Raw genomic sequence first — 24,268 nt, 5'->3', positions numbered from 1 at the left:
CAGCCCTCCTTGCATGCAATCTGCCAAAAGCTATGATCAACCTGTTTTGCTGTCACTGTTTCTGTGTTATAAGGCCTCATATACCTCCAGGGCACCTATGGCTGATGTAAGGTTTGCCTGCTCGTTTGGTGTTACCTAAAATAGTTTGCTCGTATCAAAGCACATGTTCAACTATTCACATCGATCATGCTCAGTTGCTCTGAGAGGTATGGCAGCAGTTCTCAGGGTCAGCCGAGCAGGACAGGTGGTTTCAGTAAGAACTACGTCTGCGTCATGTTCATACCATTTTTAAAGAGCTTCATAGACTTCAGCTAGGTTTTTTTCCTCTTCAGAAAGGAAAAACGAGGTCGTTAAAGTGATGCAGAATTACTTGTCTAAATTATACTTTTTCCTTAACGGCAAATTTATTACTGAGATTAGTAAAACCTGACTTTCCATTCCATTTTAATCTCTCAACAAGCATATCACATCTTTTGGTATCCACCTAATCTTCACTGAGTTGGAGCCAAAATAAAATCCTGTGTGTAGCTTTTCTGTTGGGGTTGGCGGGGCAGGGGGTTAGCCCATTGAGGAACATAAAGGTTGCATTGTTGTGAGGTTTTCCTCCTATTCTCGCTGCAAGCCTATTTTTAGATGGGCTCACAGACAAACGAACTCTAAGGGTAGTAATCTCCATAATAAACTTTTAGCTTGTGTACCGTACTATGTTGCTTTCAAATTTAAGATTCAGGTTTTCCTTTCCTGCGCTGCAAATGTTCTGCCTGGTTACTGTTGTGAAATGCCTAGTTTGTTGACACTAACATAAACATGTTATGTGGACAATATTTCAAATCCTTTTACTTAAAAAGCTACGTACTGTTGCAAAAATCCATATTTTCCAAAAGAGTAGTTGTGTAAGTTTCTTGTAACACCTTAAAGATTAAATAATAAATAAAAAAAACCTTGTGACTTACTCAAGCCAGTTAAGCAACCCTTGCACTGCGCCTGAACGGTCAGGTATATTGCATGGATATAATCCTGCTATCTGCATACTTTGTATTAACAATAAATATATAAGCACAGTAACCTTGTAAAGCAGGTTGTAATGGTAGTTAAACCAGTCCTGAAATTGCCAATTGTGAACTGTGTTCTTCCATTTCAGGCTCTTGGATTTCTCTATGCCTCTGGCCTTGGTGTTGATTCCAGCCAAGCAAAGGTATGGCAATTCTACTGATGTTTCCCCAAGTCTTTTTCTGATGAATATGCCAGTAAAAATAATGTTATTAACCAGCCTCTGCTTTTTTTCTGTAGGCACTAGTTTATTACACTTTTGGTGCCCTTGGAGGAAATTTGATAGCGCATATGATTCTGGTAAGTCCATTTGTCATCTAACACACAAGTAATTGAATAAAACCTGCAATGTATCATATTACCAAAAGGAAAGCATATTACAATATCTAAAAGTACAAGGTGTTCCGTTCTGAAGCATTCAGGTTTTTTTTATGGCTTAGTCTGTTTTTAAGTGCAACATTTCCATGTTCAGTACTTGAGACCAGCTGGATAACTCAGTTGGTTGCAGCATGGTGCTGATAACACCAGGGTTGCAGGTTCAATCCCCATACGGGAGAGCTGCATATTCCTGCATTGAGGGGGTTAGACTAGATGATCCTCAGGGTCCCTTCCAACTCGGGGATCTCTTGTTTCTAAAGGTCTTTAAATCAGTCCCTTGGTATAAAATAATTGCTTCAAATCCTGCTGTATAAATAGTGCAGTTGCTCCTAACTTAACACTAAGAATGTGCAGCTGTGAATCGTCAACATCTCTCCGTAGACCACAGTTGAGGAGTCATCCCAGAGGAGTGCATACCAGCAGTGGCAGAGGCTAAAACAAAAGTGGGCAGGGGTGCCACACAAAAGCACACTCACATTCAAGCTCTCTTTGGTACTGCTCAGCTGTTTTTCCTGATCAGCTGGACCACCAGGGGGCAGAGGTGAGGGAAGAGATCACTGTGAGAGGATGATGTAAGTTCACACCCTGGTTTAGTTATTATGGAAACAGCTGTGCAGTGGCAAAGAAGGGACTTGGAGAACTGCTGCTTCAAGGCACTCCAAGCCTGTGGAGTACATGGCTGTGTGTCTCCTCCAATACTCACAATGCTGTGCCACCTCCCCCTTCTAGTGGTGATTCTAGAAGATGCACTTCTGTGGCCTTGCTTGAATCTCTGCTACAGATACGTTGGTGGTCTGGTCCGAACCACCAGTTCCCCTACCCCTGCATGAGACTGCTTGCAGCACAGGCAGCCTTTTGTTCCCAGTTGTCTACACAAACATGTTAACTTTCCTCATTATTTTTTTTTTTTAATGAGACATTCCTGCATGTGGTAGATTTTGGTCACATATGCAGGATGAGAAAGACGCAATAAAATTTGGTTTTCGGTGGGTTCTCATAAGCCAAAGCTGCAAGCTATTATGCAGGGAACCACTGTGTGGATGATTTTGAGAAAGCCTTCCATGTTCAAATATGCCAGAGTTGTAACTGTGTTCATAGTTTTTCATGAAAACAAAATCTGAACCTAGGACATTGAATATGATTGTCTTTCACCTTTTCTCTCTGTCACCATCTGCTTGAAATAAATTCAGTTATAAAACAGCAAGATCTTTTTTTATTATTATTTGTGAACTATTCCCAAATTGTGGTGGTGTGGTGTTTTTTTTTTTTGTTGTCTTAATAGTAAGTTGGAATAACAAGAGTGGCTTCTTTCTAGGGCTACCGATACTGGGCTGGGATAGGAGTCCTTCAAAGTTGTGAATCTGCTCTCACACATTACCGTCTAGTAGCCAATCATGGTATGTGTATGTTTGTTTAAACATCTATCTATATATTTCCCATTAACTAAAATGTCCACACTGAACTGTGTGCTTGTCAAGGTTGATGTCAGTATGTGAAAGTATGGATATCTTTTTCTGTTCTTCAGTGTGCCTTGAACAGAAATAAGATTAGCCTCTTCACATAAAGTGAAGTTTGTACAACAGCCATTATGCATTTTTAGCAGGACCGGCCCATCCCGCTTCTCCACCTGAGGTGAAACAGAAATGTGCTGCTCCTCTCTGTTTTGCCTGCCCCACCACTGCCAGCAGAAGTGATGGACCAGGTGGGATGCTGCCTCTTGCTTTTCCACTGCCGGAGGTGGCTGCTTCACCCTACCTCATGGGTGTGCCGGCTCTGATTTTTAGGTTGAACCTAGAATCTGCACTGTGGCAAAAGCATAGGATACTTTTTGTAGCTCAGCCTAGTTTTAAGAGGTTCAGTCTCTACTGTCAACAATATCATATTGATTTAGGTTTCATTTCAGATTTACTGGCTGTTTCTAACACACAAGGTATGGTTCTGTTACAGTTTTCTTTTTAATCTCTTGCAACCCATGCTTGGTAACTCCTCGTCCTCTTTTATAGGGCTTTTGTATATTTTTGAGGGGAAGTTCACACATTTGGGTTTTTTAGGTGTATGTGCAAGGGGTGTTAAGTTTGTGCATAAAAATGTGCAAATGTGTGCAGCTGAGGTACACTTATTAGGGCACACAGAGAGGAAACTGCAGCCAGCCATTTGATTCTGCACTTGGTGGCAAGTGTGCTGTGCAGAACAGTCCTGAATCTGACTGGAATGGTTCCTCTCTGTTTCTTTTGAGCAATTGTATTTGAGTAACTGCTAACCAGGGTTCTTCTTCTCTCTCTAGTGGCTAGTGACATCTCTCTAACAGGGGGCACAGTGGTGCAGAGAATTCGTCTTCCAGATGAAGTAGAAAATCCAGGAATGGCAAGTGGGATGCTAGAGGAAGATTTAATACAATATTACCAATTCCTAGCTGAAAAAGGAGATGTTCAAGCACAGGTATGGTTAGATAGAATGGGAAATGGTTGTTCTTGGAGAATGGTATAACAGCAACATATAAGGAAAGCGCTAGAAAGCTATAGGCCACACATCAACATCACTGACTTCATGATAAGATTACTGCAAAGCGCTCTATGTAGAGCTTCCCTTGTTATTAATCTGGAAGCTGCAGTTAGCACAGTTGCTGACATGAATGAGACCCTGTCATATAACACCTCTGCTCGAAGGACTGCACTGATTGCCTGTTGGATACTGGGCCAAGTTCATGGAGTTACTATTGCTGTATAGAGGCCTTAATGGCTTGGGACCAGTTTTCTTGGGGGGATTGTCTTGCCCCATATGTGTCCACTCAACCTCATTGATCTGCAGAACTGGCACCATTACAGGTTCCGTACAATATTTGTTCCGCATTATAAGAAATTGTTCTTTTATTAGTTTGGCAGCACTTTGGAACTCCCTGTCTATTGACATCAGGCCTTCACTGTATTCTGTGTGGTGCCTGCTTAAAATGACTGTCCAGACATACGAAAAATACATGTGTTTTATTTCTTTTCAGCTGCTGTTGATTTTAATCGTTGTTGTTTTTTTAATATCTTTAAATACTCATTTTCAGCAACAATGTTAAAGTTTTATTTCACATTTTTTTGAACCGCTTACAGGATTTGGTACATGATATTTGTTTTTAAAAGCAATAACAATAAAAGGTTGACATGTTGGGGTAGGTGAGACTAAACTGGGGGTAGGAGTCTGTGATCCTCCTCCACATATTGATGGACTCCAATGCCAATCAGGCCCAGCCAGTGTGGGCAGTGGTCACGAATGATGGGAGCTGTAGTCCAGCAACACTGGGAGGATCATAGGTTCCCCAGTTTGTCTGTGGCATTGTGAGCACATGAGAGCTTTAGGGAGGAATGCATGACCTCTAAAGGTAGAGGAACAGAGACAATTGTGGTCTCCTTCACTTTTTCAAAATGTGAGTGACAGTCATATTAATTAAAAGTGTGTGTTGTCCTTCTATAAAGTCATGAATGCGTCCATTCAGCAGCACACCTGTGCTCTGTGCAGCACACCTCAGAGTTGGACACATTTTCTGCCCTCCGCACATTCGGTGGCCTTTTCTTATGTTTCTTAAGCAGGAGCTGCCCATCCAAGAGACTCTTGTTGTCCAAAGTTCACTGTGAAATTCACGATTGACCGAATTTTTGGCAGATACATCATGACACAGCATTAAATGAGCAACTTTGTATCTGAAAAACAACCAGACATATACAACCAGTGTATAATACTACGCTCATAACCTACAGACATCCAGCTTAACAACCAGCATTAGAATCCTTTTTTCTAAAACATACAAGTTTTCAAGTCATAGCATACTGGTAAAGCAGTGCAAGCCAGTTGCCTGTGTGTGATCTGAGGCTGTGTTGTACTGGAAGGTTTTCTTTAGTTAGGCTCTCGAATCTGATCATTGCATTTAGGTAAGTATAAAACAGGCTAGGAAACAGTGGCTTGAATTGAAAAGGAAATTTGGATTGTATGGGTAGAACCCAAAGGAATTTTATTTTATTTTTAAAAAAGAAGAAGATAGGTGTGTTCAAACATAAATGTCATGTCTAGGCAAAACTGCTTCAACTTATGTGTGTGTTTGCCCATCTCTGCTCTAAAACATTCAGTCTGCAGCCCTAGGACGACACATGGCCCTCAGCCTAGTTTCAAAGGCCCTCTGCAAGTGATCAGTTCAGAGTTCTGATGAGCTTGCTGGGGAAGGGGGAGAGGGAGAAAATGAGACGGTCTGCCTCCTTTTGACTCAGGGCTCCATCCACTGCTGAGACTTGGTCCCTGACAGATGACCCCTGAGCAAACATGTCCCTCAACAGAAGGGTTGCCCACCCCTATTTTAATGTACAGTATCAGTAATTTATCACTGCTTGCTGGCTTCAGGTTATTGTGATTAATGAAGCAGGGCAATCACCTCCTCAAAGTATTTTCTTTCCCTTATTGCAATATGTTTTGCTCATTATATACATGACAAGTTTTCAATTAATGTTCTAGGTTGGACTTGGGCAGTTGCATCTGCATGGCGGAAGAGGCGTAGAACAAAATCATCAGGTATGGTTCATTTGCTGTTTTGTTAATGCAGTGAATGGTTCATAGAGTCTTAGTTGGAAGGGTCATCTAGTCCAATGTCCTGCAATGTGGTCCCCCATCCTATTTGAAACTATCCTGGTCCCTGCTTAGCTTTGCAAATGTGCTGGCAGTTTTATTGCTGCACCATTAGTAATCAATTAACAGCCAATCAGTTTTAGTTGCACATTAATTGCATTGTAATAGTATTATTAATTAATTAATGAATATACCGCCGTATACCTGGAGGTCTCAGGGCAGTTCATATAAAAAGTAACTGGGTGCATATAAAAAGTAACTGGGCTGAAACTGGAATACTATATGTATAACGCAGCAGCCATCTGTTCTGTTGCTGTGTTATGACTGTTTGATAATAAACACGAAAGAATTTCAGTATTTAATAGTAATCTTGAAGTTAGGAAAGTGAACATGCAAGGAGCAAGATTCCAGTTAATGCACAAGGTGTATCTCAGCTCTTGTTTAAGCTCTTTCATATAGAAGATCATACATCAGTCTGAAATGAGAATCTAGTTTACATTGTGTATCTGAACCAAAGCCTGGCTTGGGTTGTTTCTGTTCTGGAAACATCCAGGTTAAACGGCTGTATTGCGTTAAATGTGGCACTGCCTTGAAAGATAATTTGGGACCTACAGCTAGTGCAGAATGCTGCAGGTTGGTTGCTAACTGGGACAAGAAGGCTTGAACATGTAACAGTGGTTTCTGGCCCAACTTCATTGACTGCCAATTTGTTTCCAGTCTCAATTAAAAGTTGTGGTTTTGAGGCTCTGAATCATCTTTCCCCATATAAACCTGCCCTGACCCTGAGATCATCATTGGAGGGCCTTCTCTGAGCACCACCCCCAAAGACGTTCTGGAAAGTGACAATGAGAGAATAGGCCATTTTTGTAGTGACTTTCCCTACTTTTGTAATGCTTTCCCAAGGGCGGCCTGCCTGGCACCAACTCTTCCATTGTTATGGCACCAGGAAAAACTGTTTTCATTTTACTGAGCGCTTGGGCAGCACCAATAATTGGGTACTTTTACGCCAGTTAGGTTTATGTACTCTTTACTATATCATCATGTTTTATACTTGTAAATTGATTCAGGACATTATGTTATGGTAAACAGTTTATGAATTTAGTTAACTAATACAAACCTGCTCACTTGGCTAAGTAAGCAGTGAAGCTGGTTGTTATTGCTGCCAAGTTTTCAAGATTTCCAGGTCAAATAACACAACAAAGAGCACATTTAACTGAGTTCTGGAATTTTGTAGCAATAGTTATGGATATTATCTCTCATTCCATTCTCTAGCGAGCTTTTGAATACTTCAATCAAGCAGCTACTGCTGGTAACTCCCATGCTATGGCATTTTTGGGAAAGGTAAGACACACAGTACATTTGAGAAGTTATTCTGGGTTCTCACTGAAAACAACTGGCTAACTGCTTTAAAAAAATAATAATCTAAAGTTGAACCTGGGTGCTTAAGATGGGCCTTTGGTCTAATTCAGCAGGGCTGCTCTTATGTTACATCCCCCACACCGAAAAGTTTTTCCTTTAAGTGTTTTTAAGACTTTAGTTAGTTGGGCAGCAATGTTTCTGCTTTACTTAGAGCGGAAGTTAGAGTAAAGTGTACTAAAGTTTCATTATGCATGAAAGAGTCTCTCAGCTCATGTCTCTTTTTCCAAAAAATCTTCAGTTACATTTTGTTCTTCCAGATGTATTCAGAAGGAAGTGATATTGTACCTCAAAGCAATGAGACAGCTCTTCAGTACTTCAAGAAAGCTGCTGATATGGTATGTTTCTACTAAATGAGCATTTTAATTTTCATAGTTGTCATAAAAGTACAGTGTTTGAGGTCCCAGTCAATAAGGCGCATGACGCCTTGTGCTGATGGTACATAGGCCGCCAAGCCAAGAATTATTTATGAAATCATTCTTGGACGTTGTCAGAGGCAGTTTACAGAAAAAGAAATACTATACAAAATTGATAGTGGCGGTCATATAATCAATAACCAAAGACAGAGAGCAGTTTAAAACAAATGGAACACCAACAGGACCAGTGTCTGAAAAAAGGAAGAATTTTTAAGGCCCATTTAAAAATCGGCAGCTCTGTAAGGAGGGAGTTGCACAATTCTGTCTGTCATCACAGAAAAGGTTGTTTCTTGTGCCCCAGCTTAACTGCAGGTACATGAACAAGTCCTCTGAGGTAGATCTTAATGCCTGCATAAGTTTGTACAGGTGTAGGCAGTCCTTCAGATAATAAGTTCTCAAACTAGTTGGAACTTTGAAGGTCAAAATCAGCACTTTGAGATAACAGTTCATTCCTTTTCACATGCCTTCAGCCCAAGAATTATACCTTCATCACTGCCTGAAGCTATCAAGTGTCTGACATCAAATTTGTCCTAGCTTTCAGTGGAATCAAGAATTTTACAGAGCACATACAATAGGCCTAAACTTGGCATTGTGGTGCTTTTTTGAAGGCCTAAAAACATATGTTCTTTTATTCTTCAAAATGTTAGAAATACGTGGTGAAGATCTAGATTCAAACTTGTAATTGCATTCCAGTTTATTCCCTTTCATTTTTTAGGGCAATCCAGTAGGGCAGAGTGGCCTAGGGATGGCTTATCTGTACGGAAGAGGTGTTCCAGTGGTAAGTCTGCCTGGCACTTTAATGTGGCAGTACTAATCTTCTAGGAAAGAGCCGTTTATGTGTAAAATAAGTGACTCACTTACCTTGAAAAATTAAAGCCGTTTGTATTTATGTAGTGCCATCGCTCTGCGTGGTGCTTTAGGGTGCAAGAGGGCACGGCTTGCAGCCCATAATTTGACCCAGGGGGTGAAGAGGAGGAAAGGCAGAGGTAAACAGGGAAAGAACATGTATTTCAGTTATATGTCGTCGTGATTAATTACGCTTGGGCATTGGGATTATGGGATTTTGCCAAAGGCTTCATAGAAAATGTAGGTTTTGAGAATATGAGGAAGTTCTGAGAATCAAAACAATAAAGTGCAGCAAGGGAGAAAATACAGAGTTGCTTAAGAGAGCCGGGTGGGGGAGTGGGGTTGGCTGTTCTGTGTGACAGTGCTGGATAACGGAAGGTCATATTTGAGGATGTGTTGGAAACAAGAAGGAGAGAGAGGGCTGTCCCATAAATCACAAGGAATCCCATTTAATCACAAGGAAAGGGAGCTTCTGCTAGATCTGAGAGTAGACAGGAAGCCCACGTAGGGTAACTTGAGATTGCCAGGGCTCAAGTTCAATATAGCTTTCCCCTTCTAGTATCTGTCTGCCATGATATATCAGTTGCCCATTATCTACACTTTCCAGAAACAGCTGAAGACATTTTTGTTCTGACCAACTTTCCAAGCTGGACAAATGGGTCTTTACCACAATTTTACACTTGTTAGGGTCTTAGTTTTGTTTTAAATGTATTTGTTGTTGCGTTTTTAACTGTTTTAATTATATTGTGCGGAAATTGCCTTGAGATGCAGGCTTAGAAGGCAATTAATAAATTAACTGTAATAATAATAATAATAATAATAATAATAATAATAATAATAATATATAATCCAGTAATAGCTGTGTCTGGTTAAACTTTCAAAGTGAACTCCAACAATCATGATTATCAGTTGTCTTTGTCTTCTTGCAGAATTATGAGCTAGCCTTGAAGTATTTCCAGAAGGCAGCAGAACAGGGATGGGTTGATGGGCAGCTTCAGCTGGGCTCCATGTATTACAGTGAGTGACTTTAAGCCTATGTTCAGTATCTACAACTTGGGATATGCAGTACTAGTTGGTGACCAGGAGGTGGCAGTTGCACTCAAAAAATGGTTGGATTTTTAAGAGTAAAAATACAGTGGTACCTCTGGTTATGTACCGTAGATTCCTGCGTATTAGGCTACTGGGCGTATAAGACAACCCCCCAACTTTTGCTGTTGAATTATAGAGTTTGGCCGCCCGCCAAGCACCGCCAGGGGCAGAGCACGCACCCCTCCACTCCCTCTGCCGTCGCAGCAGCAGCAGCCTGAGGCGAGGCATTTGGTGGGCAGAACTCCCTCCCTTCTGCGATGGCAGAAGGGACACACACCTCTGCTCACCGGCTCCCTCTCCTCCTTCCCAACAGCTGGCTCCGCGTTTACCCGGCATGTAAGACGACCCCTGAATTTTGGGGTGATTTTCCAGGGATAAAAAGTTGTCTTGTACGCTGGAACATACGGTGCTTAATTCATTCCGGAGGTCTATTCTTAACCTGAAACTGTTCTTAACCTGAAGCACCACTTTAGCTAATGGGGGCTGCTGCGCTGCCACCGCACGATTTCTGTTCTCATCCTGAAGCAAAGTTCTTAACCCGAGGTACTATTTCTGGGTTAGCGGAGTCTGTAACCTGAAGCGGATGTAACCCGAGGTACCACTGTACTTTCTTTGTAATTTTTCATTTTCAATTTTGGCACAGGCCAAAGCCAGTAGACATACAATGTACTTAAGTTCCCCCCCAGTGGCATCAAATTTATTTCCCCCGCTGTATTGTATTTGGTCATTTGAACAGATATCCTTCTTGTTGAAGCCATTTCAAAGAACAGACCTGAGTACTTTCTCTTTTCTGTGAACAATAGGAAAGTAAATATTATCTTACTGCCGTGTGTGTGTTTGTGTGTGTGCGCGCAGAGACAGAGAAAAATACTGCTGCACACAGCACGTAAAACTCTGGAATTTGTTACGATGCAATGTAGTCGCCACCGCCTTAGATGGCTTTAATAAGCATTTGGACAAATTGAAAACTTAAGAAGATCACGAATGGGACACAGGTGGCGCTGTGGGTTAAACCACAGTACCTAGGGCTTGCCAGTCAGAAGGTCGGCGGTTCGAATCCCCACGACAGGGTGAGCTCCGAGTGCTCGGTCCCAGCTCCTGCCAACCTAGCAGTTCGAAATCAAACGTCAAAGTGCAAGTGGATAAATAGGTACCGCTCCGACGGGAAAGTAAACAGCATTTCCATGTGCTGCTGTGGTTCACCAGTAGCGGCTTAGTCATGCTGGCCAGATGACCCAGAAGCTGTACGCCGGCTCCCTCGGCCAGTAAAGTGAGATGAGCAGAGCAACCCCTGAGTTGTCCGCGACTGGCCCTAATGGTCAGGGGTCCCTTTACCTTTAAGAAGATGGGGGGGGGGTTAGAAAAAAGCTCAACAAATTTTTGGACAGCCTCCCCCCAAAAAAGCTCAACATTTTTTGTTGAGCCGCTGATTGTCTGGATTTTCATTTTGTGAAATACAGTGGTACCTCGGGTTACATACGCTTCAGGTTACACACTCCACTAACAGAACAGAAATCGGGCTGCAGCGGCGCGGCAGCAGCAGGAGGCCCCCTTAGCTAAAGTGGTGCTTCAGGTTAAGTACAGTGTCAGGTTAAGTACGGACCTCCGGAACGAATTAAGTACTTAACCCGAGGTACCACTGTATGGCAACCCTTGTTTTAGTGCTGTACAAGACCTTGACATTTTGTGTTGTGGCAGTATAGAAATACTTTTATAAATGCATGCAATACATAAATGCATAAAATGATGGCTGTGTATGGTCTTCAGTGCCAGAGACAGTATTCATTGGAATACCAGTTGCTGGGGATCATGAGCAGGGATAGTCTTATCGCACTCATGTTTTGCTTGTGTGCTTCCTGTAGGTATCTGTGGCCACTGTAACTAAACGGGCCTTTGATCTAATTCACTAGGGCTCAGGTTCTTGTTATGGGTTTATTCAAGGTTTTTTTGCAGACTGGGACTCCTATCACACTTTGAATAAGGATTGGAGGCAGTGTATGTTGCTTATTTTAAAGATTGCAGACCTGCTTATCAAGAAGTAGGCCTTGTTGAACTTGATAGAACTCTGGTGTGAAATGTTTTTTTACATTGGGCTGTGTGTTGGGTTATCCACCTTGGTTAATGAAGTGAAAGGCGAGATAAAACTTCTACAAAGAATCATAGACTAGTAGAGTAAGAAGGGATCTTGAACTAAAGCATCCATGGCAGATGGCCAGACAAACATTTGCAGCACTATACTGTAATCAGTACAATCCCTGTAAGAAACTCACTACTTTTAATACCCAGAAGGCCTAATACTTAATTCTCTTTCAGAACTGAATGTGCTTTCCCGATAAACAGTTAATATTTACTAGTGTTTATATTTAAAGGTTACTTTTTCCCCTTTACTATCATTTAGCTTTTGTACTTTTGGATTTATGGGGAGAACACTGGTAAGCCAAGTGGCATCATTTCAATCCTTCTAGCTGCCCCTAATCCTGTATTGTCACTTCTCTCTTTGCAGATGGAATTGGAGTCCAAAGAGACTATAAGCAAGCCTATAAGTATTTTAACTTGGCTTCTCAAGGAGGGCATATTCTGGCCTTCTATAACTTGGCACAAATGCATGCCACTGGCACTGGTGTCATGCGCTCCTGTCATACTGCTGTGGAGGTAAGCATTAACTCCCTTCCTTTGCAGACTTACAGGCAAGGCCTTAGCAAAGTCGTTGGAGGTACAATCAAGCAGCAGTCTTTGCTCATGGGATTGAATTTGCTTTAAGTGTTCTGACTGCTCTGGGTGGGATTCATCTAATGAGTTCCATCAGCAGAAGTCCACATGAGGACTTGCACTTGCACGGCGGGGCTTCTCTCCCCCACATGCCCTCTGAAATTGTCTCTGAGAACTCCCAGAACAGCATCCGGAGGATGGAAAGAGGGAGACGTTGCATTTGGCAGGTTGCAATGCTTGTGCTGATGGAGCAATCCACATAGAGGGATGTTGAATTCCTCCCTCTTTGTTAGATCTGTACTCTTTTCGGTGCATGCTAAAAATAATTTTATTTATATAGTCTACCCATATCCATACAATGTTGATGTGTGTTTTAACCTGTTTTTAGTTTATTGCTGATTTAAATTATTTGAATGTACAGTAACTGTTTTACCAATAATTTTATGGGTTTTTTCCCTCTTTGAGGGTTTTTTTCACAATTAAGTGGTGTCTAAATTTTATTTCAGTTAGGCTTTAATAAGGATTTATAAAAATTATTTTTAGCAGATTGCTGGTCTTTGAAGAATAAAGTCTATTAAATTGTCCTTAAATTTCAGTCCACTTTAAAAACATGAACACTTTCTAAGTTAAACACTTTCCACTAGAATTTAATATAGATTAAGATGAACACTTCTAAGTCAATAACTTGAGAGCAACAAAATATGGTTATATAAATCTGAAGTCTTTAAAGCTGGGATGGGGAATTCGTTACCTTCCAGATGCTGTTGGACACCAATTTCCGTCAGTCCCAGCCAACATGCCCAATGGTCAGGGAAGATGGAATTTGTCATCCAACAACATCTGGAAGGCTGCATGTTCCCCATCCCTGCTTTAAAGTAAACTTGGCAGATAATTTGTGCAACAGGTGAATTCCTGAATGAATTTTTATGTAGTGTTTGTCACTCGTTTCCCTGCTGAATGGCTGTGCACCCTGATCCTTTTATGCCTTGATGCATTCTGAATCTCACAAATGAAGGGTCTGCAGGAATACCTGTTTGTGTCTCCTCAATGTATTCTAAGTGGTTAGCTTAAAAAGTTACAGCTGTATTGTGTGTGTTCTCTGCAGCTGTTTAAGAACGTGTGTGAACGAGGCCGTTGGTCTGAGAAGCTTATGACTGCCTACAACAGCTATAAGGATGGCGATACGAATTCTGCTGTTGTTCAATATCTGCTGTTGGCGGAACAAGGCTATGAGGTTGCACAAAGCAATGCTGCCTTCATTCTTGATCAAAGTAAGGGATTGGACTACATCTTGTATACATTACTGGCTTGGTGCTGATTAGCTATGCCGTGATTTTTAGCACCGAAGGTGGCTTCATATGTAATGATACGCTTCTGGGGTTAGAAATAACCAACCTGAAACAGCCAGCTTCTTGACAAATCATGAGTTATAACTTAAACAGAATAATTCATATATGTTCCATTATGGATAAAATCATAGAATGCTATAGTAAAAATGTCCCTTCATTCCCCCCAAATGCCTGTCCAAACTGAGACCTTGCACTCAGTGAAGGTTGGTTCATTAGTGTAAATGGGACACTGCTCCACTAAGCTCAGCCAACTTCCCACCTGCTTGCCTTCTTCCTTACATCCCATCCAGGGAGCTTCCTTCTCCTTAATCTCAGTGAGGATGGGGACAAACTTAGAATGAGTTAACTCTGCCTGCCTTTGACTCTGGTTCCACCTACTGTTGGCCCCTCTCTGCCTTCCCCCCTACTAGTTTCATTGGGCACCAACCATTGGGCTTGCGCTTCTTCAGAGATGTCTAGGAAGTCAGTATTTTGCATGTGAAGCAGTCACAATGCACAGATTTCATATGCTCTTGCTTGTTGAAACTTAATGAATGGGTGCTATTGAAAAGACGATCTGTGTTAATCTTGGGCAACGTAGTGGGATTGTTGGGCTTTTTAGGTAATCGCTGAAGTGCGTAACTGTTTAAATTGACCCATTATCATGCTACTCTTAAGCAAGCTTCCTATTGAAAACTAGTATAGGCACCGTGTGTGTTCCGTCACCATGGCATTCTATCCCAGTGTTTTTGCGGCTCTAAATTTAAAGTAAACTACAGACGCGGGTGGCGCTGTGGGGACGCGGGTGGTGCTGTGGGTAAAACCTCAGTGCCTAGGACTTGCCGATCGCATGGTCGGCGGTTCGAATCCCCGCGGCGGGGTGAGCTCCCGTCTTTCGGTCCCAGCTCCTGCCCACCTAGCAGTTCAAAAGCACCCCTAAGTGCAAGTAGATCAATAGGTACCGCTTTATAGTGGGAAGGTAAACGGCGTTTCCGTGTGCTGCGCTGGTGCTGGCTCGCCAGAGCAGCTTCGTCACGCTGGCCACGTGACCCGGAAGTGTCTCCGGACAGCGCTGGCCCCCGGCCTCTTAAGTGAGATGGGCGCACAACCCTAGAGTCGGACACGACTGGCCTGTACGGGCAGGGGTACCTTTACCTTACAGGCCAATTTATCAGTTATGGAGAGAATTCTTCTCCCACTGGACCAGAATTGCAGTTTGGGGAGGAGGGGAAGAAACAGGATTATAATATATAATATATTATTTTTAGAATAGAACCAGGGCCTGCTGTTTTTCAGCATTTTTCAGGTCAGTAAGGAAACACTGGGAAGCCTCCTCTCCAACCAGGGAGGGTAGGTGTTCTTGCTGGCTTTGGATATTTGAGGGTTTTCAAGCCTTGCTCTTACGGGATTGCTTCCGAAGAGAAGATTTCATGAGCGAAAACATTTGTTTTATTTTTAAATATGTTTTTCCCCAGGCTGTTAGATGCAGAATGGCATCTTGCACAGGGAACACAGGGGCAGAAAATCAGTCCCATGAAGGAAAGTGTAAAACACAAACCCACCATCTATGCTTGCTGGTGTGCGGGGGCCTAGTGTAAGCTCCTGATTTTGGTAGGTTCTTGCCACCAACCACTGTGACCATCAGGGTCTGGCAGACTAGATGCAGGCAAGGGGTGGTGACTGTGTGATGTGAATGACAGAAATCATTTGGTTAACTTTGTGCAGCAGAACTAGGAGGCTGTGCCCACCCCTACTCACCTGAATCATGTGGGTACTTAATCCTTTGGAAATTAAATATGACTTGTGTGTTTAATTCTCCCAACATTTATTCTAATTCCTCAGAAGAGGCCAGCATAATAGAAGAGAATGAGACTTATCCCAGAGCCTTACTGCACTGGAATAGAGCAGCCTCCCAAGGTGAGTCATAGCTCAAATTCTCTGGTTCCTCTGCCATAGCACACATGAGGAGTCGTTGTGGCAGTTTCCTGATTAGACTGGTATTGCTGCTGTGTCTGTTCAGTAGCTGGAAGCAGATCGTGAATAGGTTAAAGTCTTGCTTTGTGCCACCTGAATCCTCTCTTCCCTGCAGCCACATTTCTCTGACTGTTGCAAAATACATTCAGATCTAAGAAATCTTGCATATTACAGAGCTGAACTGATACTGGGTCTGCTTTTGCCATGTCATTGCACTTGGCTCATTGCGCAGTAGCTGCTGTAATCACCTAGATCCCAAACTTAGTCATTTCTGAAATGAAATTTCTGAAGGCTACCGTATTCTCAGGGTGCATTTGCATAACGGGGCACGCGTGTTCAGCTAAATACTGCAGAATCAAATTCTGTCCATAGTGCCAGAAAATCTTCTGGTGAAATGAAATTCCCTCTACAGTTGGTTATTGGTCTGGGACAGAAACCTACAAACCCTGGCTAACTGAAAGAAATGTGCCATATAGCTCACTCTTCTCTTCATCGTGGTTGTTCTTTTGCTGATAGGTTACACTGTTGCTCGACTGAAACTTGGCGATTACCATTTCTATGGCTTTGGAACTGAAGTTGATTACGAAACAGCATTTATTCACTACCGCCTGGCAACGGAGCAGCAGCACAGTGCCCAAGCTATGTTCAACCTGGGCTATATGCATGAGAAAGGACTTGGTATCAAGCAGGTGAGCCACCTTGGGAGACATGGTCATTGTGAAATTTGTTGCAGCAAAATTTCCAGTATGGTCAGTTGTAAGAATCTCTTGCCATCTACTGTAGGCATTTGTACATAATGCACTGGGCGGCAGGTAGGGAGGGAAGGAGTTTTCAATCTGACTAAATGGAGACAAGGTCACCATTAATGAAAGTGCCTTGCATATTTATTATGCATTATATTGGGGTGGGGGGGAATATCAGCTTCCTGCTCTTATTTAGAGGTCAGCACCAACAAGTTCAAGTTAATTGCTTTTGTCGTTCACGAATATATTTTAATTGTATGTATTTTGTAGGATATTCACCTCGCAAAACGCTTCTATGACATGGCAGCTGATGCCAGTCCAGATGCTCAAGTTCCAGTCTTCCTTGCACTCTGCAAACTAGGAATCATTTATGCCTTCCAGTATGTACAAGAAACCAATGTAAGTAATGCAGAGCTTTTATAGGAAAAGAATGATACTGAAGGTACTTGGATGGTGGTGCATTCCTGGTCATAAGTACCTCTCTTCCCCTTCTTCTGTGTGACTGGCTTGAAGTATAGATTTGTAATTGGAAACAGCTTTAAGGTGCAGGAACACTTGCCTGTAGATAGAACAGTTTCTGGCAATGTGAAGTTTTCAGGTTGGAGGTTAATGTTTGTCCTTGGCTTCTGTCCCACTTCGCCTGTAAAAGTGTTTCCTTGTCACACTTGCTCCCATTCAGCTAGCGAAGTAGACTATACCCAAAATTGAGGGACGTGGGTGACACTGTGGTCTAAACCACTGAACCTCTTGGGCTAGCTGATCAGAAGGTCAGCGGTTCGAATCTCCATGATGGGGTGAGCTCCTGTTGCTCTGTCCCAGCTCCTGCCAACCTGTTGTTGTTGTTTAGTCATTTAGTCGTGTCCGACTCTTCGTGACCCCATGGACCAGAGCACGCCAGGCACTTCTGTCTTCCACTGCCTCCCACAGTTTGGTCAAACTCATGCTGGTAGCTTTGAGAACACTGTCCAACCATCTCATCCTCTGTCATCCCCTTCTCCTTGTGCCCTCCATCTTTCCCAACATCAGGGTCTTTTCCAGGGAGTCTTCTCTTCTCATGAGGTGGCCAAAGTATTGGAGTCCCAGCTTCAGGATTTGTCCTTCTAGTGAGCACTCAGGGCTGATTTCCTTAAGAAATGATAGGTTTGATCCTTAAGAATGGAGCCTGCCAACCTATCACCAGGTACCGCTGTGGTGGGAATGTAAACGGTGTTTCTGTGCACTCTGCTTTCCATCACAGTGTTCTGTTGCTCCGGAAGCAGTTTAGTCATGCTGGCCACTTGACCCATAAAGCTGTCTGTGAACAAATAGCGACTCCCTCGGCCTGAAAACGAGATGAGCACTGCAACCCCATAGTCACCTTCGGCTAGACTTAACCGTCTGGGGGTCCTTTACCTTTTACCTTTTTTTACCCAAAATTGACCCACTGCCCTTGTTGCAGTTCCTGACATCCTGGTGTTACCCTGGTTGACTGAGTTCTTAGGTAGTAATCCAGACTGTTCATGTTTTCACAAGACCCTTATTCATCATTATACTGGAGAGTCCTTTGAAATCTGCAGGAGTACCCAACATGGTGCTGTTAGAAAACCCACAAGTGAAGCATGAAGGCAGTTTCCATCCCATGCTGTCCCTTCCCCCACAGCATCCAGAACTGGTATTCATTGTCATAACTCCTCTGACAAGGGAGACTCCATTTAGCCATCATTACTAATATCCAGCTATCTATGGGGTCCTTAGGCTGTAAAACCATCAAGCTGGGTGTGGGGAGAAAGAATCTAAACCTGTGCAGGTCAGGGTTATGACTCCTTTTTCTTGTTCATTTCAACTGGTAGTACTCCCATTGGATAGGGACTCTTAACTTGGCCTGTTTTCAGGAAAGCCCTGGGGCACTTCATTTTTGCCCCTTAGAAACGGGCCTTCATATTTCTCTTGCACTCTGCTACAGTCAACTGGGGTTTAATCATGAAGCAGTAAGCTGCAGGAATGCCAAGCTGAAGCTGTGCACTCATCCCACCACCTTTCAGACTGATCACTTTATATTCCTGTTGAGGAAGAGTGGGAGAGAAGTGTTCCCATGGGTGTTGCAGAGCTGTAGGTGGTGGTAGCCAGTGGGCAGGTATAAAATTTAACTCGAGTTAAAAATAAAACTTGCAGCACATGTAATACATGGGAGGTGAAATACACTAAACAGCTTTCCAGGGTCCTTGAAGAAAGAACATAACCTGGCTGCAAGGTTGCCACAGATAAGTTGCCCATCAAAAAGGCAAGGTTTGACACTCAGTAACATTCTTGTTCAGGGATGCGGGTGGCGCTGTGGTTTAAACCACTGTGCCACTTGGATTTGCCGATCGGAAGGTCGGCGGTTCGAGGCCCCGCGACGGGGTGAGCTCCCGTTGCTCGGTCCCAGCTCCTGCCAACCTAGCAGTTCAAAAGCACACAGTGCAAGTAAATAAATAGGTACCGCTCTGGCGGGAAGGTAAACAGCGTTTCTGTGTGCTGCTCTGGCTTCGCCAGAAGTGGCTTAGTCATGCTGGCCACATGACCCGGAAAACTGTCTGTGGACAGACGCCAGCTCCCTTGGCCTGTAGAGCGAGATGAGCGCCGCAATCCTAGAGTTGTTCGTGAGTGGATTTAACTGTCAGGGGTACCTTTACCTTTATCTTTTAGCATTCTTGTTCACATAAGGGGCAGGAAGCTATTGAAATTGTGGACAGCAGCTGAGGACTGAATGCCTCTCGCTTTGTCTGTTTTTTGTTTAGATCAAAGAAGTGTTCTCACACCTTGACATGGACCAGCTCTTGGGACCTGAGTGGGACCTTTACCTCATGACCATCATTGCTTTACTCTTGGGCACAGTCATTGCTTACAGGCAGAGGCAGCACCAGGCAATTCCCAGGCCGGCAGGGCCCCGGCCAGCTGTGCCCCTCCAGGATCCTCCCCCAGAGCATCAGCCACCGCAATAGCAGGAGCCTCAGCGAAGTGAACTGGATTTTCCAGCCGGGACTGTTTTGCGTGGTTTTAGGACACCCCATGAATGGGCCACATCTGCAAGGGAGGTGCAAAAGAGTGTTGCGTTCTGAAAGTCGCTTAGGACTCTTACCTTTCTTTTTTCAGGGATATGTATGTTTTCTCAGTGCGGAGTTGAATGTTATTTCAGTGCCAGTGGAATAACGAAACAGCTTTTGTGAAACACGAGTGTGTTACTTCAGAAGTGATGCCTGCTGTACCAGATTGTTCAGTGCCCTTTTTCAGTTGTGTCTCAATAGTTCAGGTGATGATTGTGGTGGAGGTTGGCCTACACAGTAAGGAAACTTATAGTCGAGTCTTTGTTCCAGAAAGTCAAGCCTCTGCTTTTCTTCTAAGTAAAAAAAAGGCCATGTGAGTATGTTTGCAATTGTGATAAACTTGATTTATTTTTCTGGTTCTCTTCCCAATTCTTTCGATACCATCTTAATCCCTTAATAGTATTTCCCACCCTTGAATGTCTGTGGGTGCTTTCATTTGGATATATCAGTCCATAAGAAGCAGATAAAAAGACTATCAGTAAATATGAATATACTTATTCTCAGTGATCTGTGCTTACCCCTCCCCACTTGGGCAAATTCTTCCTAGCAGCAGTGGATGAAGTATGATTGCACTTATAAAATGACAAATAATTTAACGAACAAGTCCTCTGCAACGTGTGCAGAATTCTGATTTTTTTGAATTATGTACACTGCAAGAGCCTGTCTGAGACGTGTAAGGATTCCACCCCACCCAAGCTCACTCAGCCTCTTTTCTTTTCTTTTCTTTTCTTTTCTTTTCTTGTTCCACAAATATGCCAAGATTAGCCGAACAGTGGGCTGGAGAAAAAGCCAGTGCTTTGTTAAGCTCGGAAGGCATCTTTATGGCAGTCTTTCTTTTCTGTTGCTTTTCCAGTCCATCATAATTCAGGTCTAATGAGCCGGATTTGTCTTAACCTGATATTGCAAATTCTATTCAAGCATTCATTTCTAAATGCATGAAGGGGCCCTGCAGGAATGTATGGCACTAGCCCTGGCCCCATGGCAACACAGGCATTTGCAGCATTCCACAGCTCATGTGTGATCATCTCTTCGATGCACATAGGATTTCATCCTCGGAGGCGAGAATCCAATCTTGTCCCTGTGTTGGAAAACCTGTGCACATAGAAAGCAGCCCCCTTCAGACTGAGCTGAAAATGGCAAGACAACGCTGGCATACATTGTGTGAAGAGGGCATTCCCACAGGTTTCAAATGCCCAAACAGGATGATTGCAGTAGGTGTAGGAGACTGTGCAACTTTGGGTTATTAATGTAACCTCAATCTACATATCTAAAAATTGGTTACTACCATTTCTGTTGCATTAGCTATCGTGAGATGCAAAGCACTCAATTAGCATATAGTAGTCGACTCTAAATGTATCAGTTAATAACACCCACACCATTTATACCAGTTTGGCTCCAGCACACATTATTTTTAAGCTCCTTAGAGAGTAGGAATATGTTTCAGGGGTGAGAGGATCCCCAGACTCTGATGTCATATAAGAGCTGTTGTAGTACGAAAACAAATCTCAACATGTTTTTCCTTTGGCCTCAAATCAAACAACATGTTCCAGGCTATAAGACAACTATGGACACTTGCTGTTTAACCCATTGCTCTTTTAGTAAGTCACTACATGAAGCAAAGATGCAAGGATAATTTTCTGGCTAAACGGATGCACAGAAACATGTTCCTTTTTTAACTACTACAGTAGCATATACAGGTGTCTGTTTCTAGAGCATCATTATATAAGCTGTTGGTACCATTGAAAGCAATGTGGTATTTAAATGTTGTTTAGAGTCTGGACTTGCATACGTTGCATGCTTCTCAAAAGCACCTTATCTTGCCTTGTTCAAATGCCAACAGTCTTTGTTAGTAAGCAAGTAGACAAGCATAGTTGGAGTAGCAAGGGCTTCCATTAAAAGAGAGACACCGTATGGCTCTGAAATCTTAGAATATTATTGAGCAAGATTTTCTTCCATTAACATGTCTTGGAATCTGTGAGAGGAGCTTCTAGAAGCTGAGTGCGGCTTAACAGTATTATGAGGTTGGACAACTTAGTAGGTGGTCCGAAAGCTTTTTTTTTTTCCCAAAATGTGCACATCAGATAGACAAGGTGCAAACGAAAACTAAAACCTTATCATAGTTTGGGTCCTACATACAGGCTGCAGTTCAAAGGAACAACAGGGTTGTGGGGGGGATATTCCTTTGGCGTTTCAGTAGCTTTCACAGCCCTGGAGGCAAGCCACAGCTTTAGCAAACTGCTTGCCTCTTCGGAAGTGGGAGCTGTAACTGAAAATGTTCAAGGCTCCAGTTGCAAGTGATGGTCTCTGCTCGTGCATTTGTTAATTACTACAGGGTAAAATCCAGAAAAGTGTGCTTGATTTCAAATGAGACTAAATTGTGATACAGTTGTTTCCTACGTTAAAATCAATACTTTCTTTGAAATGAACAGCTTAGTAACTGCATAATTCTTCAAAATAACCAAAATTTCCAAAATATTCCCCTCTGCTATCTCATTTTATTGCTTCTGTGGAGCTTTTTAAAGAATTGCTAATTGTACCACTTTAAATTTGTTTTGATTCACTTGAAGAACATAATAGTTGACTCACTCTTTAATTTCCACTTGATATAGCAACTATAGCCCTCATAACCACATCCATACTAAAGCTAAACCTTGAGATAAGCAAAACACATGATCTCCCCTTTTGAATTATTTTCCTCCTTTAAAATGCAAGATAAGTAATAAGTGTGTTTCCCTTATGGATTTTGCCATTGCTGAAGCTATTTAAATAGCATCCATTTAGATTTGATGTAGCTGACAGCAGGTTATATGGGGGAACCATCAAGCAAACTCAGGGATTTAAGAAAAGATCAGTAGGTCTAGGTTATCCACATATAGTATCTTTGAACATCCTCTTGTTTTCAACTAACCTTTTAATTTTCCTTTTAAATTAAGACTAGCATCTATCAATATAAAATTGCTTGCATTCAGTTGGTGCTAGTAAAGCAGGCTTTGCCTTTTTAACTTTTTGTCATGGGGTGTGATTTTAGAGAGCATCCTCTTGCTATTTAGAGGGGCAGGTGGATTTAAATTATCTAAGCTAAATGGAATTGCTTGACATGGATCAAATTGTTGAATTCAAATTGTGATTCTTTTATCCAAGATAGCTCAGAACATAAATGGACTTGGCTAAGGATCTGCTGAAACTTATGTCTTTCTAATCCATCTCTTTTCTGAAAATTGTCACTGTACCAGATGTTGTGAACGTGAACAGCAGCATGTTTCAGAGACTATAATTATATATCGTTGGAATTTTGCTTCCCTGGATGTAATTAGTGCTATCCATATGTATGAGAAATTTCTCCTTTCACACGTTAAGTGACAGTGTTTGAGTGAAGGGTTTACTCAAGTCTTAAATCACTAAACCAGGAATAAACAGCATATTTGAAGTAGCAATGGATGTCCCACCACAAATCTGTGTTGGGTTAGCTCAGCTCTGCCTTTCTCTTCATGGTAGCTGTCACAGATGCTTCTTAATCTGCTTTTCCATAATGTGGCTGTATGTGTGAAAATACTTCACTCTGTGATTGACACCCTTGGGGAAATAAAGTGGGGGAAGCTTGCCTTCTAATATTTTAACTACTTACTGGGGGATGAGAAAAATTGAAAAAGAGTTGTTTCCCCACTATGTTTTAACAAACCAAACAATACAGAGCACCCAGTCCATCATCTCAAGGTAGCCATCACTGTTGAGCCCAGTTCGGGTTTTCTTTGACACAAGGTATTTTAAACAAGCCCTTGCTTAAACCAACAAATAAGAAGTTAGTTGTGACTGATCATTACACGAGGCTGGGTGGTATGTATAAACCAAGGCAGTCGTGCTTGCACACAAAGCACCAGCACACCAGTGTCATGTACCCCTAGGCCACACATCCCTGGTGCAACTGACTGGTTCCACTGATTTAAGTGAAACTTAAGTTACAATCCTATGCACGCTTGCCTAAGAATACACCCTGTTGAACTGAATGAACTTAATTCTAAGTAAATAAGCATAGGGTCAGGCTGAAAGTCCAACGTAAGATGGATTGGGGCCAACAGCTTGCACCCTGTTAATTTGCTGTTTCTAAAACCCACACACCCCAGTTATAAGAACGGAAGCTTACTTTAGCAATTCTTTAATATTTTAAACAGCACGACAAACAGGTTACTTTCCACTTTTTTTCCTTTTTCTTTTTTGAAGCGTTGGCATGATTTGAGAGCTGCAACTGAATGCATACAGTTGGAGAAGGCTAGTGAGAAGAGTCCTTTTGTCTCACGCTGGCCTAAATCACAAAGTGAATAAAGGGTTTTGTAAATTTTCTTTTGTATTTAAGATGATGCAGTATAAAGGCTGGAAAAGTGTAATATAACTGTAAACACATCCTGTTAATAGAAAGATGTACAGATTCATTTTGTACTATATCTTGTTGAATAAAGATGCCACTTTTGTGATTGGCCTGTAATGATGTAAGAGAAGTTGTGTTTCCTTTTTACGTTTAAAAAGAACTGGCATTTCTGACAAAAACTATGACCCATACAGCTGAACGAGAAATCCTTCCCCCTTTTTTTATCAATTAGTGCCTAACAATACAATAAAATTCTTGCCTACTTGGCAGTAAATGCTGATTTCAAGTAAATATG

The 24,268-nt window shown here is 42.3% G+C and overlaps 1 protein-coding gene across 1 annotated transcript in view; it reads left to right on the top strand.

Moving 5' to 3' along the window:
* SEL1L (SEL1L adaptor subunit of SYVN1 ubiquitin ligase) overlaps positions 1-24,098 on the top strand; it is a gene marked incomplete at its 5' end in the record, with an annotated part of 40,088 nt that extends 15,990 nt beyond the window's left edge. The window contains 15 exon segments of the mRNA XM_083612056.1: positions 1,142-1,195; positions 1,291-1,350; positions 2,744-2,825; positions 3,713-3,867; positions 5,917-5,973; positions 7,300-7,368; positions 7,704-7,781; positions 8,575-8,637; positions 9,635-9,722; positions 12,298-12,446; positions 13,609-13,774; positions 15,674-15,748; positions 16,322-16,494; positions 16,819-16,947; positions 19,305-24,098. Coding sequence (XP_083468182.1) covers positions 1,142-1,195; positions 1,291-1,350; positions 2,744-2,825; positions 3,713-3,867; positions 5,917-5,973; positions 7,300-7,368; positions 7,704-7,781; positions 8,575-8,637; positions 9,635-9,722; positions 12,298-12,446; positions 13,609-13,774; positions 15,674-15,748; positions 16,322-16,494; positions 16,819-16,947; positions 19,305-19,508 — 1,602 coding nt within the window. The 3' untranslated portion in view covers positions 19,509-24,098.
* Between the last annotated feature and the right edge of the window lie 170 nt (positions 24,099-24,268).

This window comes from Podarcis filfolensis (assembly GCF_964270895.1).
Source record: "Podarcis filfolensis genome assembly, chromosome: 1".
Taxonomy (NCBI): Eukaryota; Metazoa; Chordata; class Lepidosauria; order Squamata; family Lacertidae; genus Podarcis; species Podarcis filfolensis.
This window is presented reverse-complemented; position numbering and strand designations above follow the sequence as displayed.